The sequence below is a fragment of the Nyctibius grandis genome, chromosome 5 (assembly GCF_013368605.1).
Source record: "Nyctibius grandis isolate bNycGra1 chromosome 5, bNycGra1.pri, whole genome shotgun sequence".
Lineage (NCBI taxonomy): Eukaryota > Metazoa > Chordata > Aves > Nyctibiiformes > Nyctibiidae > Nyctibius > Nyctibius grandis.
The window spans coordinates 25876659-25901094 of NC_090662.1; the positions used below are offsets into that span (position 1 = coordinate 25876659).

General features: G+C 39.2%; 1 protein-coding gene across 3 annotated transcripts in view; it reads left to right on the forward strand.

Annotated features, from left to right (window-relative positions):
• The window catches only part of POT1 (protection of telomeres 1), an 81343-nt gene that overhangs the window by 47661 nt on the left and 9246 nt on the right, over window positions 1-24436 (forward strand). For all 3 annotated transcript variants that reach the window (XM_068402227.1, XM_068402228.1, XM_068402229.1), the window contains 6 exons: window positions 1575-1730; window positions 11817-11977; window positions 14666-14754; window positions 16346-16502; window positions 19553-19758; window positions 22533-22668. In XM_068402227.1, the coding sequence (XP_068258328.1) occupies window positions 1575-1730; window positions 11817-11977; window positions 14666-14754; window positions 16346-16502; window positions 19553-19758; window positions 22533-22668 (905 nt within the window). The remainder of the gene's footprint in view (window positions 1-1574; window positions 1731-11816; window positions 11978-14665; window positions 14755-16345; window positions 16503-19552; window positions 19759-22532; window positions 22669-24436) is intronic.

The window sequence follows — 24436 nt, forward strand, 5'->3', positions numbered from 1 at the left end:
CCTGATGCTATCCCTGTCAGTTCCTCTGGTGAAGGACATTTTAAAGCTAAGCAGTCATCCTTGTACCTGACAGGGAGCGTTCAGGTTATTTCAATCTATTTGTCAGATCCATCTCTTAAGTGTAGAAGTACCAAAGTGTCCCAAGTAAAGCCAGTTGAAAAATAATGGGGAAACATGACAAACTTAAGGTTCTTTATTTTGTCAAAGTGACTAAATTCATAATATATATGCACTAAATCTATGTTTTTCAAGCTTAATTCTGGAAAAGGTTTGATAATTCAAGCAATGGGCAACCTCTCTTTCAAAGGTGATTTTAAGTATTTCATGGTACAGGATCAGAAGCTAATAGGCTTTTTTTTTAATCTGTGAAAGCATGTGCCACCTCATTATCTGGGTCCTCCAGAATACACTCTTATTTGGGAACATTAATTTGTTGTTATGGGTCATTTTCACTGTGAACAGTTTTCCCTTTTAGCTCTTGATTTGGGATGAGTATTTTGACCATGAGTTATTCTCAGTGTATTTACACATGGCTTTGCTGATTCTTAGATCTTTTCTGTGAGTCCTTTGATCCACAGCAGTTAAGTGTACGGGGTAGAAACCCTTTAAAAAGTAAGCTTTGGTGTCTTTTTTTCTCCGCCTCTGCAGTGCCTAATTCATGGGACAAAATGCCTTGGTATCACAAACTGTCTGAAAATTAGCTTCTATTAGACCTATGTGCATGAAATCCTGTGAAATGCATTTCAGTCTTACAGTCCAAATACCTCTATATTTTTCTTTTTCTATGCCAGTATTTCAGACTATTATTTCTGTTGTCTTTGAGAAGAGGATATCTTCAGGAACTCAGGAAACCATAGTTTACAGAATATATCATAAGCAGCTATCACTGCAATTTTAATGTATGATTTAAGTAGTAAGATTTTGGTTCCAACGTGCTAAGTCTGTTGGTAATCTTACTTTTTCACAATAACTTTGATAGCTCAAAAATCACTCTATTGATATACTTTTGATACTTAAGTGTATCAAGAACTTAGCTTTAGGCAAACAATTTTTAGAATCCTCGTTATTAATATATATTAAATACTGATGTTTTTCTAGTATGTTCTGGATAACTAGCAGTGTATACTGATGTAGGAGATCACCAGTAATTAAGGGGGTATAGGCTATGTACTCAGTCATCACATACCATAGCTGGAGTGGTTAAAAAAAACCTATAGAAGGATTAAAATATTAAATATAGACAGTTCTGCATATGGTGAATTCTAATAGTTGTAACTGCTGGATAAACAGGTTTTGCTAGTGCTGACATTTTTTTTTAAATATGAACACATCCCAGGTCTTAACACTTGATCATGCTCTCTGTAGAGGTTATTTTATACTCTGTAAGGAATAATGATAATTTAAAAATCCCATAAAATCTAATTTAAGTAATTTAAGGGCTTTAAGACTGAGACTCTAATTAAGATTTCTTATTGGTATAAATTTTTAATCAAACAACAAATTTGTTAAAAAGTTATTTAAAATCTCAATCTAAATTATTCTGAGCATATTGTAATAGTTCATTTGCATTGCAGGTATGGGATGGCACAAAATGTCCCTACCCAACATGGAAGGTGCCTGTGGAAGCAAGAGACCTGGAAGGAGAAAAAGTTGTTCTTCATCAGCTGCGAAATCTAACGGTGGACATTCTAGTCTATGATAACCATGTACAACTGGCAAAATCACTTAAGGTAATGCACAGTTTGGTATTTCTGTCTCGTTTTGTGGCCTATTTTCTGCTTAGAACTCACTTCAGAGAATGTATCAATTCAGTTCTGCTGTTAATTAGTTTCAAATGTTCCTCTTTATCTTTCACTGTATTTCCCATACCTTTTGTTTGAATGCAAAACTCCTTCAACATGTGTAAAACAGCCTCATTATCCTAAAATTGCCATGAAAAAAATGCTTGCAATTAAGCAGTTCTTTCCAGACACTGTAATATCATATATAATCCTGTGAAAATAACGCACTCAGGAAATGTATTCTATGCTTTAGAATTATTTTTAAATGATATAAAGTACGGTTAAACTTGTAGTCCCATTAAAGGCCCGTAATTCTAAAGTCAATAAAAGATTTTCTGTTCTATAAACTTCTTCAATTTGCAGTGCAGTATTCATTTAGTGGGTCAGTAATGTTGATTATGCTTAGACAGAGAAAACAACAACATAATTAAACATTTGATCTTCAGCAATACTGCCATCTTGCTTCTGAATGTGGTAAATTAGCAAAGAATACATCTTTCATTTTATGCCTTACCTTCTATACTCAAGCATAATTTTTAAGGAAGTGTTTACCAGAAAATAAAACAAAAGTGATTGATAGCCATTTGTTAGGCTGGGACTATCAGCAGACATGAAATCAATTTGGTATATTAATGCCCGTTCATGAGTAAATGACAGGTAGCGAAATAACTTGCATTTGTGTAAGAATTCATAACAAAACTTACTCACAGAAGTATTTCATTACTTACAGGTTCTCTTCCAGAATTTTTCTCTTGATAACTGGTGTAATCTATTGATATAAATATCTGCTGATGTTCCAGTGAAGCAATATGTTTCGAAAACATATTGGTGGCCCAACTCAAGGAGGAGGTGGAAAGGTTAAGGAGTACAAGAGCATCCCAGGAAGAGGATGGCGGGCAGTGCTGTTCCCTGCCTGTCCTGGGGAAAACGGACGGGCCTAATGCTCCCTGGGTAGTGGAGGATCCTCTTCCTCCTCCACAAGGAGCAGGAGAAGACCTAGGGGATGGGGGGAATGGAGGCAAGTCCCTGCTCGGGGTGGCAGGCAAATCCCATCCCAACTTTCCTCCCCTCCCCATGTCCCCCTGCAGAATAGGTATGAGGTGCTGGAGCCTGAGCGTCTTCCTGAGTGTCAGGAAGACACAAATCTAGGTGAAAGACCCTCTACAGGGCTACGTAAACAGAAGGAACCGAGTAAGAGGGTTGCAACCAGCTCCAAAATGGAGAAAAGAAAAGTAATTGTTATAGGCGACTCCCTGCTAAGGGGAACGGAGGGCCCCATATGCAGGCCAGACCCGACTCACAGGGAAGTCTGCTGCCTCCCTGAGGCTCGGGTAAGGGATGTTGCCAGGAGGCTTCCTGAACTGGTGAGGCCCTCTGACTACTACCCACTATTAGTATTCCAGGTGGGTAGGGATGAGATGGAAGAGAGAAGTGCCAGGGCAATCAAAAAGGACTTCAGGGCCCTGGGGCGTTTGGTAAAGGGGGTAGGTGCGCAGGTTATATTCTCTGCAATTCCTTTGGTGTTTGGTGAAAATAGGGAAAAGACTATGAAAGTACAACAGATTAATATGTGGCTAAGAGACTGGTGCCGGAGGTGGGATTTTGGGTTTGTTGACCACGGGGTGGCTTTCATGGCACCGGGCCTGCTTATGCCAGATGGGGAACAGCTGAATCAGAAGGGGAAAAGGGTTATGGCCCAGAATTTGGCAGGGCTGATCAAGAGGTCTTTAAACTAGGTTCGATGGGGGAGGGGGATAAGACCAGGGCAGCCACAAATGAACCTAGGGGCAACAGGCCTGTGTCGGGGGCAAGGCCGCTAGCCCAGCTGAGGTGCATTTACACCAATGCACGCAGTATGGGCAACAAACAGGAAGAGCTAGAAGCCACTGTACAGCAGGAAGGTTATGATGTGGTTGCCATCACGGAAACGTGGTGGGATGACTCTCATGACTGGAGTGCAGCTATGGATGGCTATAAGCTCTTAAAGAGGGACAGGCGAAGCAGGAGAGGCGGTGGGGTATATGTTAGGGAGTGCTTGGACTGTGTTGAAATTGAGGAAGATGGTGAGGATGACAAGGCTGAATGTTTATGGGTGAAGATGAGGGGGAAGGTTGGCAGGGCGGACATTACGTGGGAGTCTGTTATAGACCACCCAACCAGGATGAGCAGGCGGACGAGGCGTTTTACAAGCGGCTGTCAGAAGCCGCCCGGTTGCCGGCCCTTGTACTCGTGGGTGACTTGAACTTGCCGGATGTCTGCTGGAAATACAACATGGCTGAGAGGAAGCAATCTAGGAGGTTCCTCGAATGTGTGGAGGACAACTTCCTCATGCAAGTGGTAAATGAGCCCACTAGAGGAGGGGCCCTGCTTGACCTGTTGTTTGTGAACAGAGAAGGACTAGTGGGAGATGTGAGGGTCGGTGGCTGTCTTGGGAGTAGCGACCATGAAATGTTAGAGTTTTCGATAGTGGGGGAAGTAAGGAGGGGCAAGAGTAGAACTTCTGCCTTAGATTTCCGGCGGGCTGACTTTAGCGTGTTTAAGAGGCTGATGGACCGAGTCCCTTGGGAATCGGTCCTGGAGGGCAAAGGAGTCCAGGAAGGCTGGACATGCTTCAAAAGGGAATTGCTAAATATTCAGGAGCAGGCTGTCCCAGTCTGTAGGAAGGCAAGCCGTCGGGGAAAAAGACCATCCTGGTTAAACAGAGAACTTGGGCTAGAACTTCAGGAAAAAAAGAGAGCCTATTTGCTCTGGAAGAAGGGTCGGGTAACTTGGGAGGTCTATAGGGACGTGGCCAGGTCGTATAGGGAGAAGATTAGAAGGGCCAAAGCTCAATTAGAGCTTGATTTGGCTGCTACAGTCAAAGATAACAAAAAAAGCTTTTACAAATACATCAACAGCAAAAGGAGGGTCAAGGAGAGCCTCCACCACTTGCTGAATGAGGAGGGTAGTGTAGTGTCAGGGGATGAGGAAAAGGCAGAGGTGCTCAATGCCTTCTTTGCCTCGGTCTTTAATGTCAAGACCAGTTGTCCTCAGGAGACTCGGCCCCCAGAGCCTGAAGTTAGGGACGGGGGTCTGTGTGAACCTCCCGTAATCCAGGAGGAGACGGTTAGTGACCTGCTGTGCCAGTTGGACACCCACAAGGCTATGGGCCCGGATGGGATTCACCCTAGAGTTGAAGGAACTGGCAAATGAACTTGCCAAACCACTCTCGATTATCTACCGGCAGTCCTGGTTAACTGGAGAAGTTCCAGCTGACTGGAAATTAGCAAACGTAACGCCCATCTACAAGAAGGATCGGAAGGACGATCCAGGGAACTATAGGCCTGTCAGCCTGACCTCGGTGCCAGGCAAGGTGATGGAACAGATCATCCTGAGTGCCATTACACGGCACATGCAGGACAATCGGGGCATCGGGGCCAGCCAACATGGATTCATGAAAGGCAGGTCCTGCTCAACCAACCTGGTCTCCTTCTATAACAAAGTGACCCGCTTAGTAGATGAGGGCAGGGCTGTGGATGTAGTCTATCTAGACTTCAGTAAGGCATTCAACACTGTCTCCCACAGCATCCTCCTAGACAAACTGGCTGCCCGGGGCTTGGATGGGTGGACTCTTCAATGGGTTAAAAACTGGCTGGATGGCCGAGCGCAGAGAGTGGTTGTGAATGGGGCAAAGTCCAGCTGGCGGCTGGTCACTAGCGGTGTCCCCCAGGGCTCAGTTCTGGGGCTGGTGCTGTTCAATGTCTTTATAGATGATCTAGACGTAGGGATTGAGTGCACCCTCAGTAAATTTGCAGATGACACCAAGGTGGGTGGGAGTGTCGATCTGCTGGAGGGTAGGAAGGCCCTTCAGAGGGATTTGGACAGGTTAGATAGATGGGCTGAGACCAACGGCATGAGGTTCAACAAGAACAAGTGCCAGGTCTTACACTTTGGCCACAACAACCCCATGCAGCTCTACAGGCTGGGGGAAGAGTGGTTAGAAAGCGGCCCGGTGGAAAGAGACTTGGGGGTGCTGATCGACAGCCGGCTAAACATGAGCCAGCAGTGTGCCCAGGTGGCCAAGAAGGCCAATGGCATCCCAGCCTCTATTAGGAATAGTGTAGCCAGCCGGTCTAGGGAGTGGTCGTCCCTCTGTACTCGGCACTGGTGAGGCCGCACCTTGAGTACTGTGTCCATTTCTGGGCCCCGCACTTCAAGAAAGATGTTGAGGTGTTGGAGCGAGTCCAGAGGAGGGCGACCAAGCTGGTGAAGGGTCTGGAGGGTCTGTCCTACGAGGAACGGCTGAGGGAGGTGGGGTTGTTTAGCCTGGAGAAGAGGAGGCTCTGAGGTGACCTTATTGCAGTCTACAACTACCTGAAGGGAGGTTGTAGTGAAGTGGGAGTGGGCCTCTTCTCCCAGGCAACTAGCGATAGGACAAGAGGACACAGCCTCAAGCTTTGCCAGGGGAGGTTCAGACTGGACATTAGGAAGCATTTCTTTTCAGAAAGGGTTATTAGACATTGGAATGGGCTGCCCAGGGAGGTGGTGGAGTCACCATCTCTGGATGTGTTTAAGAAAAGACTGGACATGGCACTTAGTGCCATGGTCTAGTTGACAGGGTGGTGTCAGGGCAACGGTTGGACTCGATGATCCCTGAGGTCTCTTCCAACCTGGTTGATTCTGTGATTCTGTGATTATTAAAGGAAAAAAATTTTAGTATTAATAAAACGTATTTTCTTGAGTAGCTGATGATACTCCCTTTATTACTCTTTCCCATTTATATTCAGGTATTCCTGTTGAATATGTGGTACATGGGATGGCTTCATCAACTCTCTCAATTTTTTTCCTTCCTGTAAGCCATTTCTTTCTTATCTCTAAAGTATCTGTGCCTTTGCTGGATACTGCACTGTGTAGCAGAAGCTCTAGTGTCAAAGGAAACTGTAAAGAAACATGGTTTGACCTACTGAGTGACACAGGCTGTTTTTCTCCTTCTGGCTGTATCCAAAGTTGGAGTAGTTTCACTCATGTAAGCCGTAGACATTTTAAGTTCGATCATTTTTGAACACTGCTTTTTAGTGGATTGTCTTAGAGGAGTTATTGAAGAAAAAGTGCTTATATCCTAACAATTAAACTTCAGGGAGATTTATTAAGTTCAAGTTGCTATACATGCAATTAATTTTATTTCACAGAATAATCTGAAGATAATAAAATTTTGGGGGACCCTTCCTTAAATGGAAGATTTACTAAAAGGTTTGGTTTTAAATACTAGTGGAGATCATGTCATATCATAAGAAAATATAATTGAAATACTTTATATTAATCTGTATAATATTTTATTTCGTTCAGGGTCTTGTTATGCATTTATGTAGAACTGTAAAACTGGAGAGCATTTGGTGTATGCATGTGCATCTTCCCGAGTGTGAACACGAGAACAGTGTGGACAGAAACTGTACTAGATGTTTTGCCAGTTTATGGTTTCAGAAAAAATAATATTGCACTGTTTTTCGGCCATCTCTTCTGCATTTGACAGTGGCTTGAATTGCCTTTTTTAATGTAAATTGTTATGGAATTGTTAGGTTACACTCTCCCATGTTGCTGTGTACCATTTGCAATGACAGTTGCAGCTCTGAAATGATGTTTTATGTAGGAACAATCTGTTTTACACAGCCTTGATACCAAGAAGGGCAAATTGAAAAAAAAAAAACAAAAAACCAAACCTGAAGTGTTTGTTCTTATTTTAAAATTGTATCTGTAGGCACATCTTCAGACAAGGAAGCTCTGAGTAATCACTACAGTCTAGAGAAAGTGGGTAATGTATTACAGTGAATTTTTAGCAAATCCTGGAGCATGGTGTCGGGGATATTCCTGCAAGAGTTTGTTAAAAGCTCCTTGCTTGGATTGTCTGTCCAGAGAACACTGAAGATAGGAGCATTTTATCCCATTTTCTGAGACAGTCAAATAGTATTTATAATTTTCAATGGAGAGAACTTTAGTAATATTGAAGGTATGCTACAGTTGATACCATAAGTAGGCTTTTTGTCCCCTACATTTACTGGCCTCCCTTTTCTGCTGGGTAAGATTGTGGCTTTTCAGCGTTTGCTGCCTTAGCAGAACACAAACAGGATTTTCAGAAATCTCATCTCTGAAGTAGATTATTTCCTGGGGCGTAAAGGCACAAGCAAGAGCTACAACTAAGCAAAGATGATGGTGTTCATTGCTTTTTCCTGAGTTTCCCCTCTTCCTATGGCTACCTGGGGTGCATGAGGCTTTCTTGTTATTCTAGGAATCCCAGCCTGCAACTAACTCTCCAGAGTATAGTTGCTCCCCATAGGCTGTAGTTCATTATTCTTCAGCCTTTCTTATTCCAGTTTTTCCAGAGGTTCTCAGGATTCAGTGACTTTGCCACACAACTTGGGAATAGGTCTCTGACATGGGTTTCTCCATCTAGGGAATTTTGCTAGATGGTAAGCATCAAGGTGAGTAAGCATCAGTGGTCAGTCAGTGCACAGTAGAGATCCAGCTGTCCACAGCTGGTTGGAGATTTCCTTATGTACTGACATTCATTGAATATGTGGCACTGTGCATTCCTCTTATGTCTTGATACCATCAATTTTGCGTTGCCATGCGTTTTCTGGATAGTACAATTAAAACAATTAACCTTGAGCATGCATCGTAGTCCTAGTCTGTAGTTTCACAGTATTTGCTTCATGTTATGTATCCTCAGATGCAGAAGTTGAATATTTACAGCTATTCCTCCTTCTGTATACATTGTCGTGTCTTCTTTGATAGGAGTTTGGACTAAGAAGTCTTGCTTGCTTTTCTAGTGTCTGAGTCACATTTCCAACCTGCAACTTCAATGAGTTACATGGCTGTAATATGTAGCTTCATGTTTTTCAGGCCTGGGCAGCAGTCCTTTGACCTGTCAGTGGTATTTTCCCCACTTCTGTCTCTGTATTTATTAAAAGGGAAAAAAAAACCAAACAACACTCCCCCATCCCACACGCAAGTCCTCCAAACGTTTTAATGGATTTAAGTTGGTATTTTTTATTACAAAGGACGACACCCAAATGCTGTGTGTATGCTTCCTCTCATTTGCAAAAAGTTGTACACAATTTACTCAGTAAAATTAGACTGTTGATATGATAAAATGATGACAAAGAAATCTCATTTAGTATCATCAGCCATAAAATAGGCATAAAAATTAGTATAGATGATTTTGTCAAGTGATTCCTGTAGATAAAGACAGCCTCTTGTCATGAGTGCCTTTCTGGCCAAACATGAACTGCTATGATAAGTAACTGTTCCGAATTCATCAGTGTCTTAAATGTGAACACAACCCTATATGTTTTGAAATAATTATGTGAATTTGCTATGCTAAAAAGCTGTTTTAGTTGGCTAGTTACAGGGAGCTGTGTATGCGACTTCTTCATTTTTATTCTTTTTAGCCTTAATATGTATTTTTAAAATAGTCATATCTGAATTAGACTGTAAATAGGGTATTAGTATATTTTATATTACTGCAAGAAACATGTTCTTATTGCTTTAATTTCATTTTAAATTAACTTGCTCTAAATGAGTAGGTAGTTCATAAACAGAACGCTGTAAAGTCAAGTAAGGAGTTGGATTTGTACTAGATTTTAGTGATGGCTCTGTAAATCATGGTGTTCACTTTAATGTGGATTATAATTTGTTTTCAGTCAAGCATATGAAGTGTGCTCGGTCTGCAGGCATTTTGTAAACGACAGAAATACAGTAACATTTTTAGCCATAATACCCACATTTGCTCGCCCCTGTTAACAGTAATCAATGCTGCCTCCCGAAGGCATTCACGGAGATTGCACCCCGTCTTGCACAGTCAGGTCTGGTGGTCTGTGTTGTCATTCGTAACCTTCCAGACTTCTTCAGTATTTGGCAATGCTGATTGTAATGCATCTCTTTGGTATAGTTCTTAGTGATATTAAAATACATTAAAAATAACATTTTCAGAAAAATGCATATACAGGAAGATATATTTTTATAGTGATCATAAATCTTGGGAAGTTGAGTGTTGCACTAAAACATGTAATTCAGTTGACTTTTGCATGTATTTCAGCACACAGGTTTAGAAGGCAAAACCAGCGTTTTATATTCTTGGCTTCTGGGCTCTCCTCTCCCATGTTTAATGTTTTATGTTTGTACATACAGTACATTCTTAGTTTTTTCATATAATGTTTTGAAAGAAAGAAATTCTTCAATTTTAATTACTTTTTCCTGCTTATATATAAATTACTCTTGGAAAGAAAAAGTAGTTTGGCACTATTTTATTGAGATAAGGTTATTTGATAAGCAGAATTTAGCAAAGAACTTCAAAAAAAAACATTCTCCAAAAGCATTTGTCATAGTCATTAGATTAGTTTTATAATATGACTCTCCCTTGCAATTTTTGGTATTCAACATAATTAAGTGAAATTTAGTCTCTGGAAAGAAAAAAGAAAAGCCTCCAGATAAGCCTTTTAACTGCCATCTAAATGCACAACCTCTCCTGTTGATATGCTTTGGATGAACAAAATGAGCATCTCCCTAATGGTGCAGATCAATTAAAACTCTGGTAAGAGCTCCATGCCAGAAGCAAAATAGGTGCAGGCTGAAGTGCACTTTTTATGTCCCTGGTGCCTGAACTTGAAAATAAGCTGCCTTTTTCATGTGTGATTACTATTTAAAAGAGCAGTTTGATACCAGCATGATATAGTCATAGTCTGTTCCTTGATACAGAGGAGCATTCCAGAATCAAGATGCTGCTCTGTCTGCTTTTATGCATACATGCATACATTTATAAATGTCATACTAAGACCTGGCCAATCCAGTCTAATAGGAACACTTTCTAGGTTTCTACCGTTTAAAACGGAAGATGAAGCTGAAATAAGACTTAACAGACTGGCTGCTGTAATATTAATGTTAATTGAAGTCAATTTAAAATAATTTATCATTTATATAAGGCTATTTAAAGATACTTAGAGTGAACATAAATTCAGGTTATTGAATTTGTGTAGCTTGCCAGCTATCAGCTGGATCTTAGGTAATACTTCAAAAAGATTTTTGTATGCTAGTTAATTTGATTCAAAGGCCTTTAAAACACATCAAAGGGAAATTAATTGTATAATTAAGTCTTCAGATTATCTGCCTTTAGAGCCTTGGGTTTGGTTTGGGTTTTTTGCGGGGTGGGGGGGTAATGTGAGTGGTATTTTGAAATAAAAGCAAAGTTTTAAAGACGTGGTCGATGTTCAGCACTCCGTAACTTCTTTCTTAATAGGTACTTGTATAAGTTAGCCTAAGTCCATTTGTGTAATTTTACAAAACTCTTTCAGAGGACACAAAATAATTCTAAGCAAAACAAGAAGCATATTCTCCATGTACCTGAGGGGAAAATCTAACAGAGTTAGGAACAGTGCCAAAATCTTTGAATTTCTAACACGTGTTGCCTTTTGTCCTGGTGCTGAAAAAATGTTATCTGCAATGTAAGAGTAAGATATGATAAAGAAATCTGGGTAAACAGATATGTCTGTGTGTATACATAAACAGGTAATACGCCATGGATGATGATGGACATGAGGTCAATTGCTGAATGCGATCATACATGGACAAATCACAGCATGTCAGTCTCTGGAGGGCTGTGTTGTGAATAGTGAAGACAAATTGTGCCCTCAGGAAAGGAATATATTGGCTCGTTTGATCTGTCTTCTGAAGTCTGCTTGAGAATCACATTTAGTAAGAAGGCTTATGCTGGTACTGAATCAGCCTTTGCTGCCAGTAATGTTGTCTGATAAAGCAAAATGAACAGGTCACCCAGAGAGGTTTTGGAGTCTCCATCTTTGAAAATACTCAAAACCCAGCTGGAGACAGCCCTAAGAAACCTGCCCAAGTTGACTCCACTTTGAGCATGGGGGCTGGGCTAGGCAATCTCCAGAGGTCCCTTACAACTTCAGCTATTCTGTGATTCAGTGAAAAAGCTTTATGAGGCCTAGAATTTTCCAAGTAAATAGCTACCTTTGTGTTATCAATATTTTTTTTTTCTTTAAGATTGGAAGTTTTCTGAGAATTTACAGTATTCATACGAAACAAGCAAGTGCTGACAATGAAGATGTCTCACATATAGAATTTCATCTTCATGGTGGCACCTGTTACGGTCGAGGAATAGGAGTCTTACCAGAAAGTAACCCGGATGTTAAGGAACTAAAAGCGTAAGTTCTATATGTAGGGTTTTTTCCTAGATGATTCTGGAAAAATCTAGGGTAATGTAACAACTGTACAGTTTAGAATTGTAAACGTATGTAAGAATCAGAAACTTTGCAACAGAATATGTCTTTAACACAACTAAGATGAAGAGTAAGTATTTGGGGGGATAGGTAAATAAAGGCTAATTTTTCAAATTTAAAATACAGGAGAGATTAAGATTTCTATTTTATAGTGCTATAATAATAAGGCCTGGCCACATTAACATACTTACTCTGTTTTATAGTGTCATATAATCTTTTAAAGGTAAAAGCTATGGTTAAGCAAATAAATTGAGCACATTTTAAGCATGTGCATATGTGTTACTTGGAAATGGTGAGACTTAAAGATGTTCAAAATGAAGCATATAATATAAATGCTGTACTGAACTGCATTATATACATAAGGAATCATAAAATCATTTAGGTTGGAAAGAACCTTTAAGGTGATCAAATCCAACTGTTAACCTAACGCTGCCAAGCCCACCACTAAACCATGTCCCTAAGCACCACATCTACATGTCTTTTAAATACCTCCAGGGATGGTGACTCAACCACTTCCCTGGGCAGCCTGTTCCACTGCTTGACAACCCTTTCTGTGAAAAAGTTTTTCCTGATATCCTTTCTAAACCTCCCCTGGCACAACTTGAGGCCATTTCCTCTCATCCTATCACTTCTTACCTGGGAGAAGAGACTAACACCCACCTTGCTACAACCTCCTTTCAGGTAGTTGTAGACAGTGATAAGGTCTCCCCTGAGCCTCCTTTTCTCCAGACTAAACAACCCCAGTTCCTTCAGCCGTTCCTCACAGGACTTGTTCTCCAGACCCTTCACCATCTTCGTTGCCCTTCTTAGAAGTTGCTCCAGCACCTCGATGTCTTTCTTGTAGTGAGGGGCCCAAAACTGAACACAGCATTTGAGGTACAGCCTCACCAGTGCCAAGTACAGGGGGACAATCACTTCCCTAGTCCTGCTGGCCACACTATTTCTAATACAAGCCAGGGTGCTGTTGGCCTTCTTGGCCGCCTGGGCACGCTGGTGGCTCATATTCAGCTGGCCATCGATCAACACCCCCAGGTCCTTTTCTGCCAGGCAGCTTTCCAGCCACTCTTCCCAAAGCCTGTAGCATTGCATGGGGTTGTTGTGCCCCAAGTGCAGGACCTGACACTTAGCCTTGTTGAACCTCATACAGTTGGCTTCGGCCCATTGATCCAGCCTGTCCAGATCCCTCTGCAGAACCTTCCTACCCTTCAGCAGATCAACAGTCCTGCCCAACTTGATGTCATCTGTGAACTCACTGAGGGTGCACTCGATCCTCTCGTCCAGATCATTTATAAAGATATTAAAGAGAACCTGGGGAACACCACTTGTGACTGGCTACCAATTGGATTTAACTCCATTCACCACAAGTCTTTGGGCACAGACATCTAGCCAGTTTTTTACCCAGTGAAGTGTACGCCCGTCCAAGCCATGAGCAGTGAGTTTCTCCAGGAGAATGCTGTGGGAGACGGTGTCAAAGGCTTTACTGAAGTCTAGGTAGGCAACATCCACAGCCTTTCCCTCATCCAGTAAGGGGGTCATCTTGTCACAGAAGGAGATCAGGTTAGTCAAGCAGGACCAGCCTTTCATAAACCCATGTTGGGCCTGATCACCTGGTTGTCCTGTACGTGCCACATGATGGCACTCAAGATGATCTGTTCCATAACCTTCCCCGGCACCAAGGTCAGACTGACAGGTCTGTAGTTCCCCGGATCCTCCTTCCGGCCCTTCTTGTAGATGGGCATCACATTTGCTAACTTCCAGTCCCATGGGACCTTCCCTTCCCGGTTAGCCAGGACTGCTGATAAATGATGGAAAGTGACTTGGTGAGCACTTCCACCAGCTCTCTCAGTACCCTTGGGTGGATCCCATCCATCCCAATAGACTTGTGTGTCTAAGTGGCATAGCAGGTCTCTAACCATTTCCCCGTGGATTAAGGGAGCTTCACTCTGCTCCCCATCCCTGTCTTTCAGCTCAGGGGCCTGGGCACCCGGAGAACAACTGGTCTTACTACTAAAGACTGAGGCAAATAAGGCATTAAGTACCTCAGCCTTGTCCTCAGACTTTGTCACTGTGTTTCCCCCCACATCCGATAAAGGATGGAGATTCTCCTTAGCCCTCCACTTGTTGCTAGTGTATTTGTAAAAACGTTTTTAATTGTCTTTTATGGCAGTAGCCAGATTAAGTTCTAGTTGGGCTTTGGCCCTTCTTATTTTCTCCCTGCATAGCCTCACGGCATCCTTGAAGTCCTTCTGAGTTGCCTGCCCCTTCTTCCAAAGGTCATAAACTCTCTTCTTCCCGTAGGAAAGGCTAAGTAACCAAAGTCCACATTGCTTTATCAGGAACTCTGTTTCCAGTAGTAGATTTCTTTTGGAACTATATTGTGTTTAAAGTCCCAGAAGTGACTTGGAAAGGTGTGTCTCATCTGCATCGTTAGTATACACTCCTGCAACTTCTGGCTCAGTTGAGTTTTGTGTCTCTGTTGGAAAATTTGTCTGAACATTATGCCTGTATATTGATAAACAGTAGGTTTCATATAAGTGTATGTATATATGTGTGTGTATGTATATATATGAAAGACTTCTCTAGTGTATAAAATATGTAGTAATTTATTTTTAGATTCTTAGAATCTGTGGATCTGGCAGACAGTCAGAATATGGAAAGCATGTCTTCAGTGGAATTAGACGGCACTTTTAACAATGTTACAGGTAAGAGCAACTGAAAGCTGATTTGCTTTTTATTCTAACATATATATGGTCAAGATAAGGTCACAGTCTCTGCTTCTTTAAGTGTATAATGTTAGTTTCACATACAAAGCCTTAGAGGATTCTTTTGATTATTAGACTGGAAATTGACATTACCCTATCCTGTCTCGCAGCAGAAGCCTTTCATATACATGGAAAAATACTTTCATAGGACGTAGTGAATAAATTATTAAACACAAATAGTGTTCTTAATCATACTATATTAGATCATAAAGCAGAGTGACGTAACTCCATCCCTCTAAAGGGGGATTTCTCAGAAACAGGCACTGAAAATGCTACTAAACGGCTGCCTGCTGAGGAGCCCTTCTAAAGCCGTTGGAGGGAAGGTTGTGTCAGTGGCAGAGTTGCAAGGTGCAGCGCCGTGGAAAAGTGGTATCTTATAGACAGTTCTACAGATCCCATATTATTCTTTGAATGGTATTTTTAGCCCGCAATAAGAATAACTAAAAGTGAATTAAACTCTAAAGCTGGTTGGATATAGTCTGCATCCTTGCTTCTAGCTTTTAAAATCTTATGTTACTTAGCCATTGTTAACACATTGTGACGGGATATTTCTAAAAGGGTGGAAAAGTCAAGAATAAATAAATATTTAATGTCTAGACCATAACGCTACAAATTTAGAAAGAATTTTGCACGTTTACTGCACTGTGTATGTGTAGTAGAGATTGTTCAGAGGAGGGACCAGAAAGATTGCTCTTGTCCAGAAAGATTAGAGAGGGATGAATACAGTTTATGTCAGCAGTACCATTCAGAGTATACATTTGAAAAGTGTTCATTTTGATGAGCAATGCTGTTTAATGTATACACTAATTTCTCCTCAAGTATATTAACTCTTGCTATCTAATGTTTGTCTCTTGCTTACTTTGCTTTTTCTGTTTGCTTTATTGTTTTCATATATTATTAGGATTTCCATTTTCCTTTGTTCAGCTTTTGGTTTTGTGTTTGTATCTATCTGCCTCTCTATCTATCTGGTTTTGTGTGTCCACGTGATAAAAGAAGAAAAGAAGGAAGGAAAATAATTAGGAAATTCTTCTTGATTTTAGATCTTGAGTCACACTTACAGAGATGTCAGCAGTTATCTGTTACAAGTAGGAAACATTTTGACCTCAAAGTGAATTTTATTTTTACTAAAGAACAAAAATATTTTTGAGACATCAGCTCAAAGGTTGAAATAATATCTTTACTTATTATAGGAAGAGGTATTCTAAGAGTGTAAGTTTATAAATGTTACATTGGTTTTGTTTGGGTTTTAAAAGAACAGAGCATATTTATATATTCTACTTTCATTTGTTTTTCTCTACATGTTGATTTCTGTACCCTGAAGTACACCATGCTCCCACAGCCTGTTGTGATTTATCTTAAAGACTATAGTAACGTGTTGTATTGATAAAACTGAGGCTGCAACTGGGAAGGGAAGAAAAGCTGGGAATTAAGGGAAAATGCATACCTGCAATGGCCATTTCTCGTATTCCAAATATTATGGTGTTTAATAGGTATGCATGGCTTTTTTTGTCTGTGTGTTGTTATTTTGCAGTATTAACAGATCATCAGGATTTGAGTAACACAGAACTGAAAACCATTCTGAACAGCACGGCTCCTCAACAGTATCGCATTAGAGCAAAGCTGAGAACTTATAAACCCCAGAAGCTCTATCAGTCTGTTAAACTTCATTGTTCCAAATGCAACTCATTGTAAGTGTTTCACACAAAGTAATTAGGAATTTTCTGTATGTTTTGGGCTGCCTACATTTTCAGTCTATTTTAATCCTCTTTTTTGTGTAAAAAGAGCTGAATGTAAAAGTACTTCATTTTGAGCAAAGATTTGAAACTCACTGGTAATAGGTAGGAAAATTTTAAACCATCAGATGAGTTCCATTTACAGAATCCTTTGAGTGCTTTCAAAACAATACTTTTTTCTTTATTTTCAAATTTAGCAGTGTGGTTTTTCCCATACCGATGTTGTATTTAAGTATCTGTTTCTGTATTGCCGTTTTAAAGTAGGATATGAAAAAACGTATGATGGGATATGTTAAAATAGGATATGCAAAAACTCTCCAAGTGAATGACTAAGATGTCTTTGACTAAAGTGTATCTTCCAGAGAAGCCATGTTTTCTGGATCCAAAAATATCAGGGAAACACCATTCACCTTGGTATCTTTGTCTTTTTTCTGACCTGAGTCAGTTCACTGACTGTTTTTATCATTGTTATTTCCCCTTTAATGCCATTTGTTATTGTATCAAATAATGCTTAAATAATTATACACCATTTCTGGTGTATATCCGTCTAAAAATGAAAGAAAGTCTGTTTGAAATGGCCTGGTTATGATTAAACATGAGTGACATGCATTACAGTGCTATTCATGATCATCTGAATCCTGTATCACTTTTTTTTGCCTGACTTAGCCTAGCATCAGTCCCAAGCAAACAGCTTTATCGCTACTGGCATAAACTATTGCTTTCTTTAAGTGATGGCATGTTAGCATTCTCCTAGCCCTTTGAAATTTTTTGCACAATGAAGATTTATTAGATACAAACATCACTGAGACAAGAAAATGCCCCTACTCTCCTCTTACAGCTTTTGGATGCAAAGTAGCATGCTTGCAGCTTTAACAATATTGGTCCTTATTAGATGTTGTTACAATGTTCTCTTGGTTGCTAATATTAGAGGAAGTGCTTCATCATTTCCAAAACATAGAAGTACATGGTCTTTATTACCAAGTATAAAAAGGAGATAATTGCCAACTATGTCTGCCAATTTTGTCACTTTTTTGACATATTTGCCAACTCTGTATTGTAATAAGCAGATACGATTGATAGAATTTTGTTTGTTCCTTGTGAACTTTATCCTTATCCCATGATTTTCCATGACTACTATAGCCTTTTATATATTCTTGGCTTGTTAATATCTTCATTTCTGTTCCTTTGAGTCTCCTCCTATTTCACATGTTGCTGCCTTCTCTTTACCACAGAATTAGGGCAGACTTTTAACCAGATAGATTTGTGAGGCTTTAGTTAGCATATATCCCACTACTGCTACCACTGTCCTGCTGCAATGATGAGACTACTTGCAGTGCTTTCCCAGCAGTTTAGCTTCTCTTTTCTCAACTGTGTGCGTCAGGTGGAAGGAATCAGTGAAATATAGTGGAGCTGTACTGCAGCCTGGATTGGGTGAGTTAAGAGACCCAGGAAGCAAACATGATTTAGGGGCATCCTTCTCTCCTACATGTTCTGCTGTGGTAGAAGAAGTTATTTCATGTTTTAGCATGTGCTGAAAAGCCTGACCGAACAAAGTTCAATGCAAGTTTGATCCTTTAACGCTTTATGCAATAAGATGAATATAACTCTTGAGGTATAAAATCCTTGTGAGAGATTTATTTTTATTTTTCAGACTTTGACTGGAAGCTTCTCTGTAAATAGCAAAATGTTGATATACACGGATATAGTTTTATACATGTATCCACATTACAGAAGTTTCAACCCTCATGTGTAGCTTAGTTCAAAAACAATTCATTCCATTCCTGCCTTTGCGGGAAATCTACAGGCAGGCTGTAGAGGCTGGAAGAGTTTAATGGGTATAACTGGAAAGATGACTTGATATGTTAGGTTCATTGCTTTTGCATTTAAAATAGTAATCCAGGAACGCAGGTGGAAGGAGTTCATGTGAACAGCACCGTGTTCAGAAAATGAAAGTTCAGGTTCAGGAAGACCTCTTGTGTGCCAGTTCTACAGTCGTAGCAGAAAAATATCAAAGTTTGGTTTCATAGGCAGGAATTGTTCAATTCACTGGTGGAAGCAGCTGCTCTCGGGCTTGAAAGTGAAATTGTCAGAATACTCTTCAGGAGTTGATGGTATTTTTTCTTTAACTCCACTCTGAAGCTTGGCACCTACTTCCTTTCAGTGTTTCATGAAACAGCCCAAGCTTTTGCGTTTTTTTTTCATTGTCCTTTTTGTCATGGCTCATGTTCCACCTGAAGCCCAGAGGTCTGTCTTGCTTAGAAGAAAACATTCTAATGCATTTTTAATTTGTGTGCCAACCACTGGCTTTTTGCCTGTTGTTGGTAATATTGGTAAAATTTGAATGGCCTGCATTATTTCTCTGTGGATGACAACTGGAAATGCACAGTGGTGCATCTAGCAGGACAGGAAAGAAACTGTGTGATGCAGAGTTGCAGGTTTTCCTTTTACAGTACGTATGTGAAGCTGTTCTGCTCTTGCCCTTTTCCCCCCCTCAAAATACGCAAAGTAAAATATGCTAGAACATAAAACTTGAAATTATATGAGTTTATATGGCCTTTTCACTCTACTGAGGTGGTATGCAGTTGTGTGGCCTAACTGAAATCATAGAATCATCATAGAATGGTTTCAGTTGGAAGGGATCATCTAGTTCCAACCCCCCTGCCACAGGCAGGGACACCTTTCCACTAGCTAATCACATAAAGCTGATATATTTGTTTTTCCATGGATTTACATATGTCTGGATGAAGCCACTAGGCTACCTCTGCTCCTAGGTAAGATTAGATTACTTAGCATATTTATTAACATGGAAATGAATTATCTTGTCATAATTTGCTCTACAACTCTAAATGTTCAAACTGATATAACAACAAAATTATTTTTCCTATGTATACTTTAAGTCTCATGGCTATATTTTAATATTTATTCAGAATACTGTCATCCTTGTTGCTGGATTGCCTAAGGAGAAGCTGTTAGAATTTACTTATTCATTTTGGAAATGGTTTTAGGCGAGAAGTTCCAGATGGAGATGACTTTGACTTCATTTTACAAGGCTCTGCCATTACTGCCCCCAACCCAGAATTACACAATACGTCTTGGTATGATTCTGTAATGTGGACTACGCAAGACCAGAAACAAAGGAAAATAGCTATCCATTTTGTAAAGCATGATGAAATGCTTCAACAGCCTGAAGATACTTTGCTTATGATAGAAGGTAAGACAAATTGCAAATATACCACTTCTTATGGCACAGTGTCCACTGAGCATCTACAAAGTTAAGATATGTTGAAGTTGTATCACTGTAGGTAGTGATGATCATAAAGGCATCTTCAAAGAAAAGAAAAACCCATCTGGAACTTTAAGTTACTGTTGTGCAAACAGGAAAAAGTCACCTGTGAAGGTCTTATAAGGTGCTTCTATTTTAAAACTGTATCAATAAATTATTGTTGATTCTGCTAAAACTAACATCTGAATATATTTGTTTCTTGCTGTGCTTACTGATTTTTCAGTTCTAATTTGAAAACTTACTGAGTCTTCTAAAAAAACCTATTTTTAGTCTTGATGTGGAAAAGTTTTGGAAGGCTTCTGATAATGCAAGCCTACAATTAACTTTGTCAGCCTCTGGATGTCAGTGTTGTTTCAGATTAATAGAGCTTCTTGCAGTGTGAGGTTTGTTTGGTTTGTTTGTTGTCAGATTTCCTCAGGGAAGAGAAGTAGCCACTGAACTTTAAACAAAGCAATTTAGCAAGAATACTAATAAGGAATGTTTTGAATAGAATAAAAGTAATAAGTAATTGCATATAGTACCATTCCGAGTTTAAAACAAAGTCTTCAGTTGCGCTCAAGTAGTGGTGTGAATAAGCATATGTAAGTCAGGTGATCCTTTGTGTAAGGGTCAATGACAAAACCCCTTCTGTTTTCTGCTTTGTTTTATATTTAACTAGTTCTGATAGCTTCTTTATTTCTGTCATGTTCCAAAATGGATTTTTTTTTTTTGCAATCTAACCTTATCTTTGTGAAAACAAAAGAAAAAAGAATCCATTTCTATTCTATTTTCCTAAAATAACTGAACAATATAACTTGGTAAATCTTTTTTCAGGTATTGAAGTGCCAGCAGCTAAGTATGTGTATATGTAGATATATGTGCTTCATGTCGGAGCACACGGAAAAGACATAATCAGTGTTTTAGCACTTATCTCCCAGGACATTGATCATGAACCTTGCCAAAGCTACATACTACTTTAATTTTTATCTTTGATTTTTTGGAGGTGAAGATTTTGAAGTCTCCCTAGAAATCTTCCCAGCACTTTTCCAGATACAGACAACCCTCAAAGCCTGAACACATTATGACATTTATTAGTCAGACGCGGTCCAGATTCTACTCGTTTGTTAAGCACATGCAATTTATTCTTCTACAACACACTACTCTATTCTTCCCCATAATCACTATGCTGAAGCAAGGACTGTGTTTGGCATCTATTGGGCTGGAATTGAGGAAATAGTTGGATAATGGACAGAATTTTATGTGACCCTCCACAGGGAGTGAGGGGAATCCATAACCATTGCTACAGATTAGTAGAACTGAAGAGTGAAATGTTATGGTTAACAAGTAGATTAATGCTCCTTGCATATCCTCATCATTCGTACATGAGATCACTGTGATTCACATCATTGTCAAGCCCTGGTAATTATCTGTATTTTATGCCAGTCTCTTAGAAGCCAGAATACATTTTCGTGGTGTAACTTCGTATTACAGCAACATTGAAATTCTGGAGACCTTTTAGCAATGTCAGTTAAAACTACCCTGAATTTTGTATGTTAATCCTTTGAATGAGAGTAAATGTATATAAGAGGCTTTATCTGTGTCGCTGTACTTGGAGGACCTTTGTTTTCTAGTCTTTTGGGAAGCCATTTCAAATATGTGTGCCTCTGTTTTATTTTTTTTACTAGAAGTTAAGTTCATTGATGTTTCATGTTGTTGTGCATTTTTTCATCACCAGTAATAATGCAATTTTATTGATTTTATTTTCTTCTCTAGTTAACTCTGCAATACAAGTAACAAATATATGCAATAAATATTTTACAATCCAGTGTCATAATTGCTTGTCATAAAGTCTTTGAAACTTCGTAGTTAATGTTAGTGGTAAACAACACAGTTGTGCAATATATTTATTTTAAAATAATTTGCTCACTTTTTTAATTATTGTTCATGAGCTGGTTAAATCATATTATTTTTATTGAACTGTTTCCAAATAACTGTTCTCTGTGTGTTAAATTAATAAATTTACCACATTTCCACTGAATTCGTGAAATATCAGAAAGATTCCATAATCAGATCTGCAGTCCATACTACAGAGATTGAAGGCAGGTTATCCTGTGATTTATAATAAATATGAAAGAACTTTTTCCTGTCACTGAAACTGGAAAATCTCAGGGTTCCAGCTGTAATATATTAAATTTCTGCTGTGTTCCTAGCATGGCTCCAATTTAGTAGCACTCAAATTAGCATGAAGTTTGGTGATTCTGCATTTCCCACCTCATGTCAATTATGACATGGTTCAATAACTACTTTTTCATAATCTGCTCGTTAAAAATGAATAGATTTTTGCCACTTAGAAGCTGAAAAAGCAGTTACTTAGGACCAATTGCAAAAAGTCAGTTTATTCTTCCCCCCCCCAAGAAAATTGCTAGTAAATCATAGGAGAAATTATATGAAAGTGATGCTAACTAAATATAACTTAATGGTTACAGTGATAACTATGAGGAAGATATTAAGGCATCTGCTCTGATACATGTCCATCTTTGGTTCTTTGAGTCTGTTGTTGAGTAAGAGTGAGAATGTTATGGACCATTTTTTCAGTTTTCCATAGTAGGTCTCAGTTTTTATTAAAGGTCCTAAAATCAACATCTAATCAGCCAAGAAATGCAAATTGTTCAATTTACTCTTGATTACAGTTTAAAAAAATAATGTTATTTTGCTTTTAATAGGTGGAACACTAAAAGAAGTCTGGAAGCTTACAAAAAGATTTAAATGCGTTATTCCTGTGAGATCCACAGAAGATGATCTTGAATTATTAGATCTTTCAGCTCCTTTTCTTTTACAAGGGAACATAAAATATTATGGGTAGGTTAAAAGTATTTGTTGATATTTCAGTAGTTGCAGTAATAGATATAATTTTTTCAGTAATTCAAACTGCAGTACTCAAGGGATAACTTACCCAAAGATTCTTTGATGCAAAATACGTAACAATATCACCAGTACTGAGATAGGGATGAAATGCCATACTGCTACCTCGTATAAAAGAACTCGGCTGCAGTTGGGCTTTATCTTGCTCTATAAATATCATGTCCTAAATTACACACCACCCCAGGTTCAGTCTTGACTGTGGTGTGTGGTAGGTCAGTATACTACAGAGACGGAAATGCACTTATGAGTCTCCTTAGGCTGCAAAATGCCCAAATCTTCCTCTTTTAGTCCAGATCTTCCATTTTCTGGCCAGAAAAATACTATTTTCTGGTCTTACTCGTTAGGCTAAGGTCAAAACATATGTTGCTTTAAAACTGTATGGTGTTTTTTTTGTACACAGATAATATTTAAATAGAGACCCAGAAAATAATTTTAGGCTGTCAATCCACATCTCATTCTCTCTCTCATTCCTAGTGTTGGGAAAGCTTGGGTTTTGGAAGAAATAAGGGATTTTGGACAGCCTTTCCTCACCATTCCCGTTTATTGAGATCCACAACACTGCAAAGTGCCTTACCTATTTGTGGATGTCAGTCACTGTAGAGACAACTTCAGTGGGTTTCTGAATTCCACAGGTCCAAGGCTGTGGAATACGGTACACATATCTAGGTCTGGTAGCTGTGCTGTGCCATGCAGTACCGTGTTCCTGCTAAATGAGAGCTAGCAGCAGTGTGTTCTTCCAGTACTGAACAGCAGCATGCAGTTACCAAGCTCAGAAATACCATCTACTTCATGCAAGCCATTGAGTCCTCCCTCTCAGCAGTCCTAATAAAGTTCAAGCAGTTGCACTACTTCAGTCCTGTAGGCAGTAAAAAAAATTCTGTGCAGAAATATTGCATGTTTCACATGAACCCTAAAGTTTCGCATAAGGGCCTGATAACAATGAATACAGATAATTATTTCTTTGTCATATATTGTTTTGACCTTTCCAGATACAGCTGTCCACAGGTTTTTAAAATAAAGGCAATATATGGATATTCCTAGTGGGACTGGATCTTCACCAGTACGAAGTATTTCCCCTTGCACTTTCATAACCCATATATTTCCCCAGCTATGCACAGCTCACCTTCATAGTTCTCTATTTAAATGGCTGTATTGTAAAAGCCAATGCTCTATAAGATATTCCATGATTGTTTATAGGATATTTAGGAAGGAACCTCACAAAGATGCTGACATTTCAGAGCTTTGTTCCATGTGCTTTTTTATCAGTAGCATATACTTAGCAAAGATAAAAAAGATTCTGTATAGTAGAATGAAAAGCAAAGTGATTTTTGCTGTAGGAATGAGCTTGAATACCTGTATAAATATTTATATGTGTGTGCATATGAATGTATATTCATATATATATATAAAAATGAACACAGATGCTTGCATATAAAAAACAAAATTCACAACTAAGTTACTTTATTGGAGTTTGGGTGGTTTTTTTAAAGGAAAAAAGTAACTTCATTGAGCTTGGCTTTATATCACTTGAGCAGAACTAGTGCTATTGATTTTTATGACACATTTTGCATGTAATTCTAAAAGATAATAAATGTCTATTTTAAGTTCTAACTGTAATATACTAGCACGGAAGCTTAATTTGGAAAAAATAGTTCTGTAATTTTATTTCTTGAGACAAAAGGGAACAACTTTGAAAACAGTTCTT